Here is an 18,996-nt window from a genome sequence, read left to right as displayed (position 1 = left end):
TGTGTTCGTGCAGTAAGCCTAACGAAGCCGATTGTAGTCGGGGGAGGTGCATCTGCCAAAAGTCAGACACTGTGGTGGTTTTCCAACAGCAAGGCTCAGATCAACACGGCAGTGTCAACATAGCTGCTATTGTTTATAAAAACTACATCTTTATGTCGAAATGAACTTTTCTATACCCCTTTATCACACACTATCAAACTGAAAACAAAACATGTGTACAATTAATTGGTTAGAGAGAGGTCTCAAATATCACTTTCATTTGTTGCTTTAGAATCGGGGTAAATTTGGTTCCTGTTTTAGGCACGTCTTTGGCCATTTCCATCAAACAAAAACACCCTAATGATTGGTTGACAAATAGTGCTTCCAACACTGCAGGTGCAGTTGGGTGAGAAGCAACTGCAGCGACGTGAAGGTGTCTTCATCAAAAACTGCATGACCTTTGATCACATGATTTTTGGAAATGTTTATACCCATAATGCAAAACACGACAGTGACCATCAAGTGATCTGCTCGAACATCCCCCTTATCTCCTGCCTACTTCCTGTTCTGATTGGTTCAATCCAGTTCCTGTTTAGTCGACCAGAGACAAAACAGAAGGCGAGACATCAGCTGCTATCGCATTGGTGCATATAGGAAGCCGGAACTGTGAAAAAAAAATCTTCTATAGTGAACGGCCTGAGTCGGACATCTTCATTTATCCACCATCTTTGGTCAACTCGTTCTACTTTTTCTTCCTCTCAGGTGATATTCAGATCGGAATGATGGACAAGAAGGGTCAGCTGGAGGTGGAGGTGATCAGAGCTCGGGGCCTTGTACAAAAGCCTGGATCCAAATCCCTCCCTGGTGAGACACTGGTGGTAGTGCCACCTAAGGGTGGAGGACTGCATTGAGACAAAATCATATTCACTGCAAAGTCCATTGAAAGTGCTTTTTAATCCAGGAGTAGTCTTATCTGGGTGCATGTAATCGCCCACCTAGAGAAAACAATTAGACCAGACCATGTTTAGAACCACAATTGAGTATCCGTATCCATATCTGCCTCTTGTTTCTTCTTTCTTTCTTTCTTTCTTTCTTTCGTCAGCTCCATACGTCAAGGTCTATCTGTTGAATAATGGAGCGTATGTAGCCAAAAAGAAAACCAAGATTGCACGGAAAACGCTGGACCCGCTGTACCAGCAAGCGCTGCAATTCGAGGAGAGCCCACAGGGTAAAGTCTTACAGGTGAGGGTCAAAGCCTTGTTTCATAAAGAAAAGTTCAATCACTTTTGAATTCAATAATTCAATAAATGCATCGACTGAATAATATTAAAACCATTTAAAAAAATCATTTTTAACCTTTAACCAGTTAAGCTGTAAAGGTTTTAATCAATACATTTTTGGGGGTCTTTTTTTCTCCTTCAGGTGATCGTCTGGGGAGACTACGGACGAATGGACCACAAAAGCTTCATGGGAGTTGCACAAATCCTATTGGAGGAACTAGACTTAACAAGCACAGTGATTGGCTGGTACAAGTTGTTCCCACCCTCCTCCTTAGTGGACCCCACACTAGCCTCCCTGACTCGACGTGCTTCCCAGTCGTCACTGGACAGCTCCTCGGGCCCACCGGGCACCCGATCTTAGTGGACCAATAGGACTACAGCTACCAAATCTCAATGGACCAATGGGACTATGGCTAGCCTACCGCTTTGTGAAACGAATTAACGTCACCTTAGAGATTAACGGACAAAAATGATTCTAGAACAACAACAATCAAGAAACAGAGTCACAATGATTAACAAAAAAGCTTTGTTGAGATCTGACAATCACTCCTGGCATCGTTTCATCTCTTTGTTTGTTTTAGAGAGCATTAGATTTCAGTGTTTCATTCCAGTAATGAATTCGTCATCGTTTTTTTGCGGTTGTAATCTAAGAACTAGGGCTGTGGGTAATAAACAATGTTCGGAAGCTAGGTAAGGCTGTACTGGAGTCGAGCGGTAAGGAGACACTCGATTCATTGAAGAAACTAAGTAGAAATGTAAATGTGAAAGGAAGCAGGGTGGTAGTTTTTAGTCAAACCATCAATAAACAAATAAATGTATGTTAGCATCAGAATGTATGGACCCAAGACAGAGGTGTCATCCTCCTTGTCTCTCAGGGGACCATTATGTCCTCTCCGTAGTGGTCCCCATCCGGCCCCCAAACAGACTGCCAGCACTTCGGCCCCCAGGGCAGAGTGCTTCTGAGTGGGGTCGGTCCGGGCATGCAGGGGTCTCCTTCTGGTGCCTAGACTTTGTGGATTCACATTACTGGTCCTTCTTTGTCAAAATATCATTTTTTTGTTTTCAATATGTTTACCATGGCTGGTCCAAGCCGCTCTCTCGTTTTTTGTCTTTGGTACGTTTGACTTTTTTTTCTCAGTTTGTTACTTATGGCACAACAATGTTTTTATGATGAGTATGAGGTTTACGATGCGTTGTCTGATGTATGCATGGAGAAGAATAAAATGACACAAAGAAAAAATACGAAATAGAGAAAAAAAAGTGTCTGCAATGAGATGCAGGGGACTGTTCAGTGACACATCTTAAATGACGATTTTTACACTTGACGGTGAGATTAGTGTGGGATTACAATGTTGTTTTCTTCGTTTCGTCACCTACACAAAGTCCAACCCAGTTGTCTTTGTATAGATGTATATTAGACCTCCAAGGAGGTTGACCAATAAATAGAATTATACATTTCATTTTGGACTATCACCAGGGTGTCAACAAGTCACTGTAAAAAAAAGAGATCTTTGTCCACAATCACGAGAACTTTCATTTAGCTGTTTTCCTGGAGCATCCATCCCCTCACCCCAGCACATGTTTAGGGGTTTTATCCAAAACTTCAGTTTACATTATTTTGAGATTCAAAAACATAAGCCAAAAGTTAAACTTTTTGAGAAAAAAAAAGTGAATGAAAAAAATATATAAAAAAATACTGCTTGCAAATGTAATTATTTGGTTCATTTAATTTCTTCTTTGTCTCGATTTCTTGGAAAAACAAAAAACATCAGTTGCTCAAATTCCCCTTCTGCATCTTAGTGAATGTGACAAGTAACCAATCAGATTGAGCTTTCCGGACAGGAGCACCAATGCTCATCCTTCGTCAAGCCCGCTGACTCCTGCCACACCAAAGCGGACGTGGCTCGGCATGACTCGGACCTGTTCCAAGCTGCATGCACATTTTGTAAAACAAAAACGATACTGGACAAAAAAAAAGATTGAACTGAACTAGATATGTGTGTTCGTTCCACATACCCGTAGGCCCGCTTGTATGTTGCATGCACTTGTACAGTTTGCTCGTACTTAAATATAAAGAGAAACCGAAGCCATTCACATCACGCGAAGACATTCAAAATAATCAGCTGCAGTCAAATCTAGTCCACATCCTTCATTCCGGTGCTGAATGTTTTTCGAAACCAACTGATTACCGAGATTGTGTTGATGTCTTTTTTTAAAAGCTATTGAACCCGTGCTGTACTGTCGTACTAAGCAATCCTCACCGCCCATTCTTTCAAATCTACAGTTACTGTACACATAGTTGACCTCTATGGGGCTGAGACTACATGGTTGAATATGTATAAATCAGATCAATTTATATACAAAGTATAGTTATGTTGAACATAATGATGTAATAAGATATATGGATACATATGTTACACAAATTATTTAGAATATAATGTACCACAAGTAATTTAGGTATATTGTAAATATATTTTCAACCAACCAAACGGTTTAGTGATATTTACGAATGGGGCCAAGACAGATTACGGCGACCTTGTCAAATTCATTAAGACTACGATTGGATTTAGAAAGTCACAAAGGGACACTACTTTACTACAAGGCTTCAGGGTATAGTCCCAAATTGCCACACTTGAGTGTACTAGGGTATCAGGCTATATTATCTGCAAAAGCTGTCGTCACTACACCTCTCTCTCCATGCTTTGAAACCTACAACCTACGACCCCAGCCATGTAAAAACCCATTTATAAAAACGTCATTTTTTTAGTTTCATGTTTAGTGAGTTATTTTTTAAATTTTGTCAGTATTATTAGGAGAGAGAAAAAAATGCTGATTGTTTACAATTTATGTGTTCCACTGAAACTACAAAAGAAAACGATCAGATAAAAAAAGAAAGTATTCACTGCAGCGTTTCTTGTTTGGTATAACAGCTGTGGCTCAAATGATGAGTATGTTTTATATAAAAAAAAGAGTTCATTTTTATTATTTACAAATAAAAAAGAATGTGTGGAAGAATTCTCCCTCATACTTGCTGTTGTCGTTCCACTGTCAAGCCTCTCCTCCTACCATACCTGGGTTCAAGTCCTATTTAAAATCATTTGAAACAGTTCAACTGGGCGTGATTGAGCTTGTCTGATAGAATGGAACCAATTCTCAAAATTGCAAACCCCGCCCATCTGCCAATCCAGGCAGGCTAAAGCAAACACTAAGGGCTGGATTCAATCCCTATTGCGGAGGTGTCGCGGAAGATCCGCGTAAAACTGTCAAAAAAACATTCCGGTTGAGCCGACATTCAGTGCCTTCAGAAAGTATTCAGACCCCTTGACTTTTCCCCCATTTGTTAGGTTACAGCCTTATTCTAAAATTGATTCAATATATTTTTTTTCCTGATCAATCTACACACAATACCACATAATGACAAAGCAAAAACAAGTTTTAAGAAATTGTTGATAATTTCAACAAAAAATTGTAATAATGAAATATTACATTTACATAAGACCCTTTACTCAGTACTTTGTTGAAGCACCTTTGGCAGCGATAACAGCCTTGAACTTTCTTGGGTATGACGCTACAAGTTTGGCACACCTGTATTTGGGGAGTTTCTCCCATTCTTCTCTGCAGATCCTCTCAAGCTCTGTCAGGTTGGATGAGGAGTGTTGCTGCACAGCTATTTTCAGGTCTCCAGAGATGTTTCAACGGGTTGTCATCAAGGATCTCTCTGTACTTTGTTCCGTTCATCTTTGCCTCGATCCTGACTAGTCTCCCAGTCCCTGCCGCTGAAAAACATCCCCACAACATGATGCTGTCAACACCATGCTTCACAGTAGGGATGGTGCCAGGTTTCCTCCAGACGTGACTTGACTTGACATTGAGGCCAAAGAGAATCTTGTTTCTCATGGTCTGAGAGTCTTCATTTGCCTTTTGGCAAACTCCAAATGGCCTGTCATGTGCCTGAGGAGTGTCTTCCGTCTGGCCACTCTACCATAAAGGCCTGATTGGTGGAGTGCTGCAGAGATGGTTGTCCTTCTGGAAGGTCCTCCCATCTCCACAGAGGAACTCTAGAGCTCTGTCAGAGTAACCATCGGGTTCTTGGTCACCTCCCTGACCAAGACCCTTCTCCCCCAATTGCTCAGTTTGGTCGGGCGGCCAGCTCTAGGAAGTCTTGGTGATTCTAAACTTCTTCCATTTAAGAATGATGGAGGCCACTATGTTCTTGGGGACCTTCAACACTGCAGGAATTTGGTGGTACCCTTCCCTAGATCTGTGCCTCGACACAATCCTATCTCGGAGCTCTACGGACAATTCCTTCGACCTCATTGCTTGGTTTTTGCTCTGACATGCACTGTCAACTGTGGAACCTTATATAGACAGGTGTGTGCCTTTCTAAATCCTGTCCAATCAATTGAGTTTACCACAGGTGGACTCCAATCAAGTTGAAGAAAACAACATCTCAAGGATGATAAATGGAAACAGGATGCACCTGAGCTCGATTTCGAGTCTCATAGCAAAGTTCTGAATACTTATTTATTTTTTATAAATCTAATACATTTGTGTAGATTGCTACGGATTTTATTTTATTTAATCCATTTTAGATTAAGGTTGTAACGTAACAAAATGTATGAAAAATCAAGGGGTCTGAATACTTTCCGACAGCACTGTATGCAGTGTTCACCATGAATGCAGTCTCAGCGACCGCGGGAACATTGCCTTTGATTGTCAATCGCGCTATAAACATCTCTTCAGTGCTACGGATTGAATAGAGCCTTAAGTGTTGGAAAGATTTCAAATACTATTTGACCCCATCTGCTTCCAATGCATATTCAAAGTGTATTTTCCATCCTAGATGACATAAAAGTGTATTTTGAGAGACTAGATTGCTCTTAACCCACAATTACCTTGGTACATTATGTCAAAACCGGGTCAAAATGAAAATGCTCTCTAAAATAAGTTGTATCTGTTGCTATGGGTATAAGCCTTTCTTCTTGCTTGCTTGTGGGAAAACTAATATTTTCTCTGGTCCCACAGACTCAACCCTGCCATGCCCTCTGTCAGTCTCCTCAGATAGGCATCTTAGCAAAGCAGCTTCACAGAACTCCCAAGGAGAGAGAGAGAGAGGGGGGAGACAGAGAGGGGGGAGGGAGAGACAGAGAGAGGGGGGGGGAGGGAGACAGAGAGAGAGAGAGAGAGACAGAGAGAGAGAGAGAGAGAGAGAGAGAGAGAGAAAGAGAGAAAGAAAGAAAGAAAGAAAGAAAGAAAGAAAGAAAGAAAAAACAAGCACAGTATCAGTGTAGCTTAAAAAAAACAGGCCAACATTTGAATCCTACACATGAAAGTAGAAAGACCTTAGAATCAACTGAGATCTGACCATATCCAGGACCATCGTCTTGGAGACTCCAAATTGTGACAAATTAGACAAACATGGAAGGAATTCGCAAAAGCTAGAATTGCAAATGACCATGTCCAAATAATGGCCATCAAATTATGCCTCATTTGTGACGCACTTCCAGTTCACATTTTGACTCTGTGTCATCTCACGGATGTCATCATTAGGACAAGTTTTATATTTGATTTTATCCACTAGGGTTGCTGAAGTTAGACATTTTTAGGAAATGGGGGGGTCGCATAAGCCAGGGGAGGCGTAGCTCCCAAATCTTAATTGTACAAAGCTTATTATGTGGCAGGGAATGCTATTTGTAGATCAGTGATTGTGCCCCTCACTTTGTTCAAGCTGATCCTCTTCAACTGAAAAACATGGGTCAATTAGGACCAGTGTTAAGGAAAGCAACCATGGAGCTATGTTATAGCAAATTCAGAGGGTAGCCCTGACTGGGACTCAAACCCAGGTCTAGCGATTATCAAGCCAACGCCTTAACCATTACAGCAAGAGGTCTGACCCTCTTAACGAGCTCGCTAGGTGTTGGCTTAAGGTTGCTACACTACTCCTTTCCTAAGGGGGATAGTGTGTCTTCCCCCTTCTCCATACCAAGTACCTACACCGATAAATTACGTTTGATTTTTGTACTATCATGGCAACACCACTAAGTCAATGTTTTGAAGAATAAAAAAAGGCACAAGGCGCGCTCTAGTTCTGCCAGTCCCCACCGAATCAGTCGGTCCTGAATCATTTGTAACATTACAAGGAACTGTTGTCTTTGGTGTGTGAGAGTTGCCTCAGAATATGAAAAGTACATTTACTTTCTCTGACCACATCTTTTTACCTAAAAAAGTGAAACGCAAGTATTTTGGGGGAGAAATAGAGTAAGTAAAATAATGGCACAAACAACTCTATGAAAGTTTTTAACTTTGCATAGAAAACTCTGCTGGACAGCTTTGACTCTGTAAAATAGTTCCTTCAAATAGTTCCTTCATGTCTGACTGCATTGGTTTCTCTCACTGAAAGGGGAAGTTGTACCAAAACGCCCTCTCGTTTGACCTCTTATAGGACACATGGCAACATGGACCCCGGAGATTTATGTTCCACATCCTCTCGTTAAGAAAGCAGAGGGCCCCCCGAAACAACATCTGTAGGCAATCTAGCCCCTGGTCCTTGTCACTGGATCAGAGCTCACGACGTGTGTGTGTGTGTGTGTGTGTGTGTGTGTGTGTGTGTGTGTGTGTGTGTGTGTGTGTGTGTGTGTGTGTGTGTGTGTGTGTGTGTGTGTGTGTGTGTGTGTGTGTGTGTGTGTGTGTGTGTGTGTGTGTGTGTGAGGACCAGAGATCATACATAATATCGTCAAGATACTTGTCTTCCAGCTTCCAGGAAGTGACCTCTTCCATTAAGGGCCAAATGATGATGATCTTTATGGTTCATCAGTAATAGAACGCACAGAGAAGAACGGGATATATAATCACGTTCATTATTTTCACAATGTTTGTTCTCTTTATGTTGACTTCCTCTTTTGTTCTGTGCATTGAGGGGGCAATAGTTTGGGAACAGCCCAGCTAGCCTACATTCTGCATCTAGCATCCACTCATTGGATTTAGCATCCACCCAGTGTTCAGAGGAGTGAGTAGATGTTCCCTCTAACCACTCATGCAGGGTCTGATATTTAGAATCCTCCTAAATGGAGAATGTTAAGATTCAGGTTCGGGTTATCTGATGGATGATCTGTGTGCACTCTGCTTCGAGACGTTTTCAATTGTTGAGATATGTTGAGTTTTCACTGCATGTACAGTACTGGGATATATACAGCTTTAAGAACCATCTACTGACACATTCTTAGGAGTAAGAGGCCCTCAGAAGGTACAGGAAATTGGGCTTGGCACAGGAAACTGGTGCAGCCCATATCCCAGTTGCAATGATAACTGTAGATTTCGAAATAAAAATTATGCATTTACAGTGTACTGAGTTTTGTTTGAAATAATTTGCCAAGAGAAAGGCCATTGGTTGTATACTTAGTTTAGTTTAAATTACACAATCCACTTCCCATGCATAATTGAAACACCATCCTACTGTGTCATGTGTGAATTGCGGTTTTCAAGCATATAGTCAAACAAACAACCAGAAAACAGTTACAGTAAATTCATGTCACCTCAAAACAAGGCCGGATCTTTATGGCAAGACGTATCATTCACCCAGGTTTCGTCAAAATCGTCACAGTGCTGTCTGAGATACCGCATGTGACCAACGTATGAATGTTTAAACGAACGGACCGAGACAGATCCACAGTCCCCTCCCCGAATTCTTCGTGGGGGACAAAGATGGTTTCCCGATACGGTGCAATATAATAACCTACTGAGTAACTAACCAGTATTCACCAGCAGATGGTGTAGTTTTGTCAGAGGATCATCAGTGTCTGGATGGAGTTTATCTCGGTTTGCCCATCATAAACTGCAAGGACGGATTGGCCTTCTGGCATTTCGGGCAAATGCCAGATGGGCTGGTCAATTTGTAGCCCAGTGGGCCTGTCTAACTTGGGCATTTTGTGCACAAATGATCATTATCTGGCTAATAATGGGGGCCTCAAGGGAATAAAAGGGCTGGTGTGTTAGAAATGTCAGGGCTGAGTTCTAGTCCCGGTCCGCACCTGATATACAATGCAATTCTGGAGAGGGTGGATTGGAAGGACAGAGGCACTAACCTCTAGTAGAGAGATCTATGTGTGTGCAGACCTGTCTAAGGGTCAGAGCTATGTAGTTGGGTCACACAGACACACACTCTTCGACAGGGTGCTATCGCGTACAGGCTCTCATGCTACGACAGAGCCTGCTGTCATCCAGAGAACATCCTCCATTGTCCCCTCTCTCCTTTATGTCATTTAATGATCTTTCTGCCATCAAAACAAGTGTTGTCCCTGCATGGTCAGCACTTATATACAGTATGTCCAAAACCGGCCTACATGATGACGAAACATGTTGAATAAGTTCTATAGTAACCTACATTTTTACAGACGCTGTTACCAGAGAGACTTCAAAGAGCAATTCGAGTGCAATTAGGGCACCTTGCCTTGTCGGCTCAGGGATTCGAACCAGCGACCGTTCTGTTACTGGCCCAACCACTAGGCTACTTGCTACCCAGTCTGTTTGTGCTACCATGCTAACTTCATTGTGTTAGGCTTGACAATGAGCAATTGAGTGTTGGCAAGAGCACAAACAGATCTGAGACCAGGCCACAGACAAGCATGTTCTTGTTCTGAGAAGTGCTATTGCAGTATTGAATACTACAGCGACTGCTTTTCCACAGCGCTTGCGGTATAGACAAGAGGAAATGTGTGTTCACTGAATGAGAAAAATAATAAGCCACATGCCACAACTTCCTCTACAGGCAACAGTTTTACAGCAAAACAACATCTTGCAGCATTGGCCATTCAGTAAGAATGAACAATGGATCTGTCTGTTTTTGGTTGAACAAAAGGAACTAACCAAGTTCTCCATCCCCCCATTAATTTGTTTATTTTTGTTTGAAGATCAACCAAGTCTATCATTTAAGTAATCGGGAAATGTATAAGATAAAACAACCTACCCAATGTGTGGGTTATTATACTGCACCGCGTCTCGGTATTTTATTTCGGGCCATGTCACGTGGTCGTGGTGTTAGTAGCTGCTGACAGAGCCCTAAGAGAAGGGGGGAAGAGGGGATATTCATAAGTGGGAATTCTTCACATAATTATTCATATATCCGAGACGCTGATAATGATTATTTTTGCTATAGTCTAATGTCGTTTTGGGTGGCGCACCGGCGGGTGGAATTCAGAACGACTTTTTCATCTGTGTAGGCTACTGTAGTCTAGATATTTTATACAGATGTCATACCGTTTGCGGTTTATTATTTCCATCGAATGAAATATATTTTCACTTCTGAATGGAACATTCATTAAGCTATAGACTAGGCCTACTTAATAGAGCATTCAAATGCGTCTCGTCATTTTTCACTTTAGTTATTTGCATGGTTTTTGCCTTAAAGGGAAATTAAATGCCAACTGAATAAAATCGTGGTTTTCAGTGCGACTTGTGTTTCAAGCGCTCAATTGACAATGAAACATCTCTCATCACTAAGAACTCCGCGGCCAGCTGAGCCTTATACTGACAGTTTCCAAGCACGAGGAACGAGGACATGCTGACTCGAAAATATCTGAAGATACGGAATTGTCATCAGTACGTTAACAAATGCTTAAATTGGAAACAATTCATGTGGTGCGTTCTCTTTAGCATTTAATGCGCGGTATCGGCTGGCCCCAGCCATCATCGTGCGCCTCCGCAGCTGACATTTATATTGGAAGCAACAGGCTGAGCTCATCGCGCTGGTGAGAAAGTCGCCTTTCATCGGAGAAATTCACTTCCTTTGTGTTTATGCAAAACCCTACGAGCCGGGTCGTGCTGACTACAACTCCCCTGTAAACTACCTGGGATAGTGGTGACAATTTGTTGAAACTGGACCTCAAGACGCGCCCACTGAAGAATTGCGGGCTTAGTGCATTTCGTTTACGCGCAGGCGACACACAGCTGTGGAAAACCCGACACTGCATGCGGAGTGCTGATTGTTGACAGGGCGAAAGAGGGCGGTCAAAACACAGACGGGTTAAACAGCGTGCCTTGCCTATGGTTTCATATCTAACTCCAAGGAGCTGGAATACTTCATTTGCTGTTCATTCAGAGAGCTCCACATCTACACCTCCAAGACAGCCACGCATGCCCCAGAGGACCTTTGCACATCAGCACTTATTGCCCGCCCTGGTGATGCCATGCCCCGCAACCACAGCGGAGATGAAGGCGGCACGGGGCTCTGGATGAAAACTTCTCCGGGCCACCGCGCCGAGGGCTATGACTTGAAGGATGTGGAGTCCGGCCGAAGGATGATGAACAACGCCAGTGCCGGGGACGGTTTGCTGTCGGCCTCCAGTGCTACAGGTGCCGGGGGTTCGGAAAGCCTGAGAGGAAACAAGGGAGCCCGGCTCAGCCTGCTGGGAAAGCCGCTCATATACAGCGCTCAGAGCGGCCGGAGAAACGTCCGTTACCGAAGGCTGCAAAATTTACTGTACAACGTGCTGGAGAGACCACGAGCCTGGGCGTTCATCTACCATGCGTTTGTGTAAGTTAAACATTTCATACATCAATTTGCATGCTATGAAGTCTTCTTGCGCAGTTGTTTTACTCCGCCATCGGTCAGAAGCTCATGTCTCCCTCCACCTGTTGCCTCCACCTGGAAAGATCCTCCTGTAGAGTTCTACCACGATACATGTCTGGACACATTTCTTGGAAATTCATCTAATTTGAATAAGAATGGGGCCATGATATCTGATGATGATCTGAAATTATAATTTCAATCGTTTTTTTAGACTTTCCAAAAGGCAGTCATTCTGTTTTTTATTTTGTATTTTTACCATATCTCATCAACAAACAAAAAAAGACAGATTAACTGAACACTTATAACAGACAATCATATGCTGCTGTTTTATTTGTGCTAGATCCTACCCATCTCCAACCCCTGGTCAATTCAGTTGATGTGGTGTATAGCCTACCATGACTACTCAGAAGGCCAATAATGAATGCAGAGAGAAATGTCAAGTCAAATAAACCCCTGGTTGTTTCTAATGTAGTCCATACATTCATCTCATCCATACAAATAACCCAGTACCACTTTACTGTCCAATTGTACAGCTAATTCTGAATTTAAAAACCCCCTCACACTGTTGAAATGTGCAAATTATTCAAGAGCTTTTGTGAAGTAAACATTGTACACAATGAGCGGTACAGATGCAGTGTCTAAATTTGACTCAGTTTCTCACAGCAGGACAAGAATCCTGCAGCAACAGGAAATGTGAATAATTATGTGGGTATTTACACTGACTGTACAAAACATTAGGAACACTTGCTCTTTCCATGAAATAGACTGACCAGGTTTTTCCAGGTGAAAGCTATGATCCCTTATGGATGTCACTTGTTAAATATACTGTTTCAATCAGTGTAGATGAAGAGATTTTTAAGCCTTGAGACAATTGAGACATGGATTGTGTACGTGTGCCATTCAGAGGTCGAATGGGAAAGACAACATATTTAAGTTTCTTTGAATTGGGTTTGGTGGTAGGTGCCAGGTGCACCGGCTTGAGTGTGTCAAGAACTGCAACGCTGCCGGGTTTTTCACCCTCAACAGTTTGCCATGTGTGTCAATAATGGTCCACCACCCAAACGACATCCAGCCAACTTGACACAACTGTGGGAAGAATTGGAGTTAACATGGGCCAGCGTCCCTGTGGCACAATTTCAACACCTTGTAGAGTCCATGTGTATATACTGTATGTGGATATGTATATATATATTTTTAACTGTAGGGGTTGATACATTTTTCCTTAGGACTAATCAGGTCTGACACATTTATGTGGAAATGACACAAGCTTTAGGAGCCTTTTAAAACCTTGATTACACTACAATGATCAGTACATGATCACAAACAAACTTATTTACATTTACATTTACATTTAAGTCATTTAGCAGACGCTCTTATCCAGAGCGACTTACAAATTGGTGCATTCACCTTATGACATCCAGTGGAACAGCCACTTTACAATAGTGCATCTAAATCTTTTAAGGGGGGTGAGAAGGATTACTTTATCCTATCCTAGGTATTCCTTAAAGAGGTGGGGTTTCAGGTGTCTCCGGAAGGTGGTGATTGACTCCGCTGTCCTGGCGTCGTGAGGGAGTGTGTTCCACCATTGGGGAGCCAGAGCAGCGAACAGTTTTGACTGGGCTGAGCGGGAACTGTACTTCCTCAGTGGTAGGGAGGCGAGCAGGCCAGAGGTGGATGAACGCAGTGCCCTTGTTTGGGTGTAGGGCCTGATCAGAGCCTGGAGGTACTGAGGTGCCGTTCCCCTCACAGCTTCAACTTATATTGTAACAGACTACAATGTTGAGTAGGCTACAGTGATGAGAATGAGCACTATATAAATTCATATGAGCACACCTTATACGAGTTCTTGTGTACCACTTCTATGCAAGTTCTTTATATAAGCACTGTGTATGGGTTATTCTGCAGGGCCCTTACAGTGTTGATATTAAGCAAGTACTTGAGTTCTGCTTCTATAGGCCTACCTCACTTCTATATGAGTTCAGCATACGAGTACTTTATATGAGTCTTCTGTTTGGCCCTGAGGGGCTCCAGACCAGATACAGGAAAGAGTCCATCTTCACCGCGCCTCAGTGTCTCTGTCCATCTGGTCTCCGTCAGATGGCCTCTGTTTGTTGACCAGGCGACCAGCTGCATTTGATTTCCCGGCGTGTGACAGTGCTGTTGTCACGGGCTGTCTCTCTGAGCCTGGCTGGAGGAAGGAAGTGTGTGTGGATGAGTGCAGGGTTCTGAGCTAGTTTGTGTTTGTGTGTTGGGGGTATCTGTAGATCAATTGTGGGGTCACAGTTCCTTTGCATTGACAGGCAGCGTATCAAATTGATCATGTTTTTCCAAACATGCCTCATCATTGTGCCATTGAACCATGCAGAAGACGAGTAGGCCTATGTGTATTGTGTTTCTGATACAGTACAGTATAGATACATTATTTGAGCATTCTTTCCCTACCCAATGCAATGTAAGAAATGAGAACAATATTCTTACTACCCACAAAGCATTGTATTATTGCTCAGTGATATCATCGTGTCTGGGGTCATCATCTCTGGAGGGGGCTGTTCTTTTTTATGATCCCCTGAAGAGAGTGTGTCCATTTTACGTCCCCTAGTTGTTCATGTAAGCTCAGCGAATAAAGAGACGTCCCTTTTTCAGGACCCTGTCTTTCAAAGGTAATTCGTAAAATAAAAAATAACTTCACAGATCTTCATTGTAATGGGTTTAAACACTGTTTCCCATGCTTGTTCAGTGAACCATAAACAATTAATGAACATTCACCTTTGAAACGTTCGTTAAGACACTTATAGCTTACAGATGGTAGGCAATTAAGGTCACAGTTATGACAACTTAGGACACTAAAGAGGCCTTTCTACTGACTCTCAAAAACACCAACAGAAAGATGCCCAGGGTCCCTGCTCATCTGCGTGAACTTTCTGCAAGGAGGCATGAGGACTGCAGATGTGGCCATGGCAATAAATTGCAATATCCATACTGTGAGACGCCTAAGACAGTGCTACAGGAAGACAGGACGGACAGCTGATCGTCCTCACAGTGACCGCCCACGTATGACAACACCTGCACAGGATCAGTACATCCGAACATCACACCTGCGGGACAGATACAGGATGACAACAACAACTGCCCGAGTTACACCAGGAACGCACAATCCCTCCATCAGTGCTCAAACTGTCCTCAATAGGCTGAGAGAGGCTGGACTGAGGGCTTTAGGCCTGTTTTAAGGCAGGTCCTCACCAGACATCACCTGAAACAACGTCGCCTATGGGCACAAACCCACCATCGCTGGACCAGACAGGACTGGCAAAAAGTGCTCTTCACTGACGAGTCGCGGTTTGGTCTCACCAGGGGTGATGGTCAGATTCACGCTTATCGTCGAAGGAATGAGCGTTACACCAAAGCCTGTACTCTGGAGCGGGATCGATTTGGAGGTGGAGGGTCCATCATGGTCTGGGGCAGCATCACAGCATCATCGTGTGTGTGTCACAGTATCATCGGACTGAGCTTGTCGTCATTGCAGGCAATCTCAACGCTGTGCGTTACAGGGAAGACCTCCTCCCTCATGTGGTACCCTTCCTGCAGGCTCATCCTTACATGACCCTCCAGCATGACAATGTCACCAGCCACACTGCTCGTTCTGTGAGTGAATCCTTGCAAGACAGGAACGTCAGTGTTCTGTCATGGCCAGCAAAGAGCCCGGATCTTAATCCCATTGAGCACGTCTGGGACCTGTTGGATCAGAGGGTGAGGGCTAGGGCCATTCCCCCCCTCAGAAATGTCAGGGAACTTGCAGGTGCCTTGGTGGAAGAGTATGGTAACTCAGGAAGAACGGGCAAATCTGGTGCAGTCCATGAGGAGGAGCTGCACTGCAGTACTTAATGCAGCTGGTGGCCACACCAGAAACTGAATATTACTTTTGATTTTGACCCCCCCCCCCCCTTGGTTCAGGGACACATTATTCCATTTCTGTTCGTCACGTGTCTGTGGAACTTGTTCAGTTTATGTCTCAGTTGTTAAATGTTGTTATGTTCATACACATATTTACACAGGTAAAATGTGTAAAAAAAATCTTTAAAAGATTACAGACAAAATACTTAAAAATGTACATACGTTTAAAACATTGACTTCTAGTGTGTGTGTGTGTGTGTTGACAGTTGACAGTCCATTTCTTCGTTATGTGCTACACCCCAGTAAGACTATAGCTGTCTCCATTGGCGTCAGCTAATTGGGATCCTAATCAATCAAACTCAGGTGACTAAGGGGTGGGGTGCTTACATCATTACTGCATTGTCCGTTTTTTTTTATTAGAGCCCGTGAATCTGATAGGCCAGATTTGTTGATCATATTCTGGACTGCAGAAGCTTGTCTCTTTGGGAGCGCATGGTTGGTTGGGTCACGGCTGGGAAGTTAGTGAGTGATTTCTTTCAGCCCTGGGGAGATGAGCAATAGTAGAGTAATAGATATGAAGGATATCCGAGCCCCCTCCCCCCTCACTCGACCTCGCTTAACTATAGATTGTGACACTGAGACTGATTGGTAATGGATTACACTGCGATTGCCTTAATGCTTACAGAGTCATCTGTAGTGATTGGTGTGAAGGGGCAATAGACAGCCTTAATGTGCAGTTGAATGGCTTCTTCACTGTGTTATCAGCTTTTAGATATCCAATGGAAGTAAATGTTGGTGATTTATTATAGACTATCAAACTCGAAAGGATGCTACGTCTGCTCTATGCTGTACATGTTCATCTTTATTCAACTTGAGGCTTTTCAAATCGCAGTTGTTTAACAAGGCAGACAGGCAAAGGCAAGCAAATTTCCGTGTGACACGTGACACGTGATCGGGTCATTATCGATGTCAATACTATGATAAATGAATCAGGATATACGACATGCCTTTCATATAGTTTGTTTCATTTAAAAAAAATAAGGCTTTATGTAAGAATGACTGTCTATTTGTGTTGTTATTGAAGACGGGACTTTAACCAGTCCATCCCACCTGGAAAAGCTCCCGTGACTCTTCTGAAGCTCTACTTTACATGACCCACATACCTGGGGCCCTGGGTGTCTGTGTGTGTTGTGTTGGTTCCTCATCTGCGTCCTGGAGATTACCTTTCCTTTAACTAAAAACTTTAGAATACTCTGGGTATGAATGAAGTGGATGTCAGAGGGGATTTACGGAGATAGTCATGTTTTCGCAGAGCACTTTCTACATTTCACAAATATTCCTTGGAGAAAGTCATCATTTTGTCATTGGATTTGCCCAAAATCCCTCTGCCATTTATTTTGTTCAGACATGTAAAGAAGTGATTAGTCCCCAAACAATAAAAATTGGTTACAAAAAAATCCCCAATCTCTCAATCACATTATTTTACTACAGTATGTCTAAAAGCCAAGACAACCTGGCCCTGAACCAAATTGGATTCGTCTGATGACTGAGTCCAACACAAGATGTTGTTTTTGTGTTTACTCCAATTCCAATGTCTCATAATGCATTCTCGCCTGGCTATTTCAGTGAGCATTTTGATAACTCACAGCAGTTCCCCCTTTGTCCCTGGCCATGCTTTCAGGCGCTATTGACAAGCACACAACCACCTGGGTCCTTCACCTTTTCCTTGCCAAAACAGAAGGGACAGGCACAGAAGACTGAAGTGCACTTTAGTCAAGGCTTCAATCTAGTAGTATCCGGATCTACACCCTCCATATTGACATGCTCTACCTCTACGACCTTTGACCTAGCACGCATACCGTGTCATTTGCATGCAAATATATCCGTATCGCATGAACAACCGTGGGTGGCACCCTAATACGACACGACCGCTACAAGGGTCAAGAAGAAGATCACAATTTCAAATACTAAATTCTTCCATTTGTATACTAGGTTTAAGATCGTAAGATCATGGACGATTACGTTCACAGTCTCAAATACTTCATGATGATATAAGATTGCATACGGAGCCAAAGCAGGATATGCACTGTATGTATTTATCCATTTCATTTTCCCATTTGTGAGAGGGAGAGCAGGACTGAGGGCTGAGCCAGTCTTTCTGCCTAGCTGACTGCATCACTGTCTGCCGGGGACTCGTTTCCCTTCTGCCTACCCCCTCTGACTCCCCCCAACACTCAGACACAGTGCTGCCTTTCATCTCACCTTTGGATTAACAAGATCTTATCCCTGCAAGTATGTCAGGGGCAGGAATGCGTGGGGGATTGGATACGCTCATGGAACCTTCCGGCTCGTCGGGTTTTTGCGCTGGCATGCGGGGCGGCTAAACCCGGGTGTACACTACATGGTTTTGGGCCTGATTTACCTGTTCCAGACAAGTTTTTGAGCACGGAGACAATATCCTCATGTCGTTGCCTACTCGAGGCGCGCGTCTGTCACCGATGCTCGTTTAAAGGTAGCGGATCAGAGACGCAACATGAGGGCTACCGACCGTGTCTTCGACCGGTCCCAGACCTCTCTATATTTTTAAACGTGTTTTATTCGATCAACACACAATCTGCAATGCTCTTGTAGTGGGAGAGGTGCAGTGACACGTCTTGAGAACGGTGATCAGCAATAGCCAATGAGAGCTCGCCAGAGAGGGTGTTCGTTCCCGAGTATGGCCAGGTTGGTGGTTGCAGGGTCTGTGGTGGATGTTGGATGAATGGTATAACACTGACAGTAAGCCTTCTGTGCATCTCACCCCAAGGTGTTATGCAAGACTGTATTTCTTTGCAATCTCACCCCGCTCTATGCTTGAGGAAGTAAGTCATTTCCTCATGCAGAATCTATAGAAATGAAGTTTTTTTTTTATGAAACTGAGATCAAATAGACATATCCTTGAGCTGCTGTAGGCAATCCATCTGTCACTCAATTTGACACGTCGAAATAGCACATCTTCTTCTTCTTCCTGGAATCAGCCTACTGCACTGCCATGTTGTCCTTATCCGGTTTCTCCCGACCCGAGCAAACCCGCATTCATCAACACACCAACGAAGAAGACCCACGTCATGCACCCATACTACACTGATACACACTGCAATGGAAGTGATGGTGCCAATGCTATTCACATTCTACGCTGCGCACGTTGTCAGTGTAATGGCCGCTCCTCGGCCTAGACAGATCAAATCAAACGTATTTAAAGTTCATTAAAACATGGCATGCAGTACATTGTGTCACTGACTA

At 43.4% G+C, this 18,996-nt stretch overlaps 2 protein-coding genes across 26 annotated transcripts in view; both read left to right on the top strand.

Annotated features, from left to right (window-relative positions):
• Positions 1-2,732, top strand: part of LOC118371272 (regulating synaptic membrane exocytosis protein 3-like) — a 90,082-nt gene extending 87,350 nt beyond the window's left edge. For all 20 annotated transcript variants that reach the window (XM_052503234.1, XM_052503239.1, XM_052503252.1 and 17 more), the window contains 3 exons: positions 742-843; positions 1,082-1,221; positions 1,402-2,732. In XM_052503234.1, coding sequence (XP_052359194.1) covers positions 742-843; positions 1,082-1,221; positions 1,402-1,620 — 461 coding nt within the window. In that variant the 3' untranslated portion in view covers positions 1,621-2,732. The remainder of the gene's footprint in view (positions 1-741; positions 844-1,081; positions 1,222-1,401) is intronic.
• Positions 2,733-10,429: 7,697 nt separating this feature from the next.
• Positions 10,430-18,996, top strand: part of LOC118364808 (potassium voltage-gated channel subfamily KQT member 5-like) — a 168,401-nt gene continuing 159,834 nt past the window's right edge. For 4 of the 6 annotated variants that reach the window (XM_052503230.1, XM_052503228.1, XM_052503229.1 and 1 more), the window contains exon 1: positions 10,436-11,787. In XM_052503230.1, coding sequence (XP_052359190.1) covers positions 11,441-11,787 — 347 coding nt within the window. In that variant the 5' untranslated portion in view covers positions 10,436-11,440. Of the gene's footprint in view, positions 11,788-18,996 lie in introns of all 6 variants that reach the window. The other 2 variants (XM_052503232.1, XM_052503227.1) reach the window with 2 other exon arrangements.

Source organism: Oncorhynchus keta, unplaced genomic scaffold, assembly GCF_023373465.1.
Source record: "Oncorhynchus keta strain PuntledgeMale-10-30-2019 unplaced genomic scaffold, Oket_V2 Un_contig_1690_pilon_pilon, whole genome shotgun sequence".
Classification (NCBI taxonomy): Eukaryota; Metazoa; Chordata; class Actinopteri; order Salmoniformes; family Salmonidae; genus Oncorhynchus; species Oncorhynchus keta.
The sequence above is the reverse complement of the archived record's forward strand: the minus strand, read 5'-3'. Positions and strand labels throughout refer to the sequence as shown.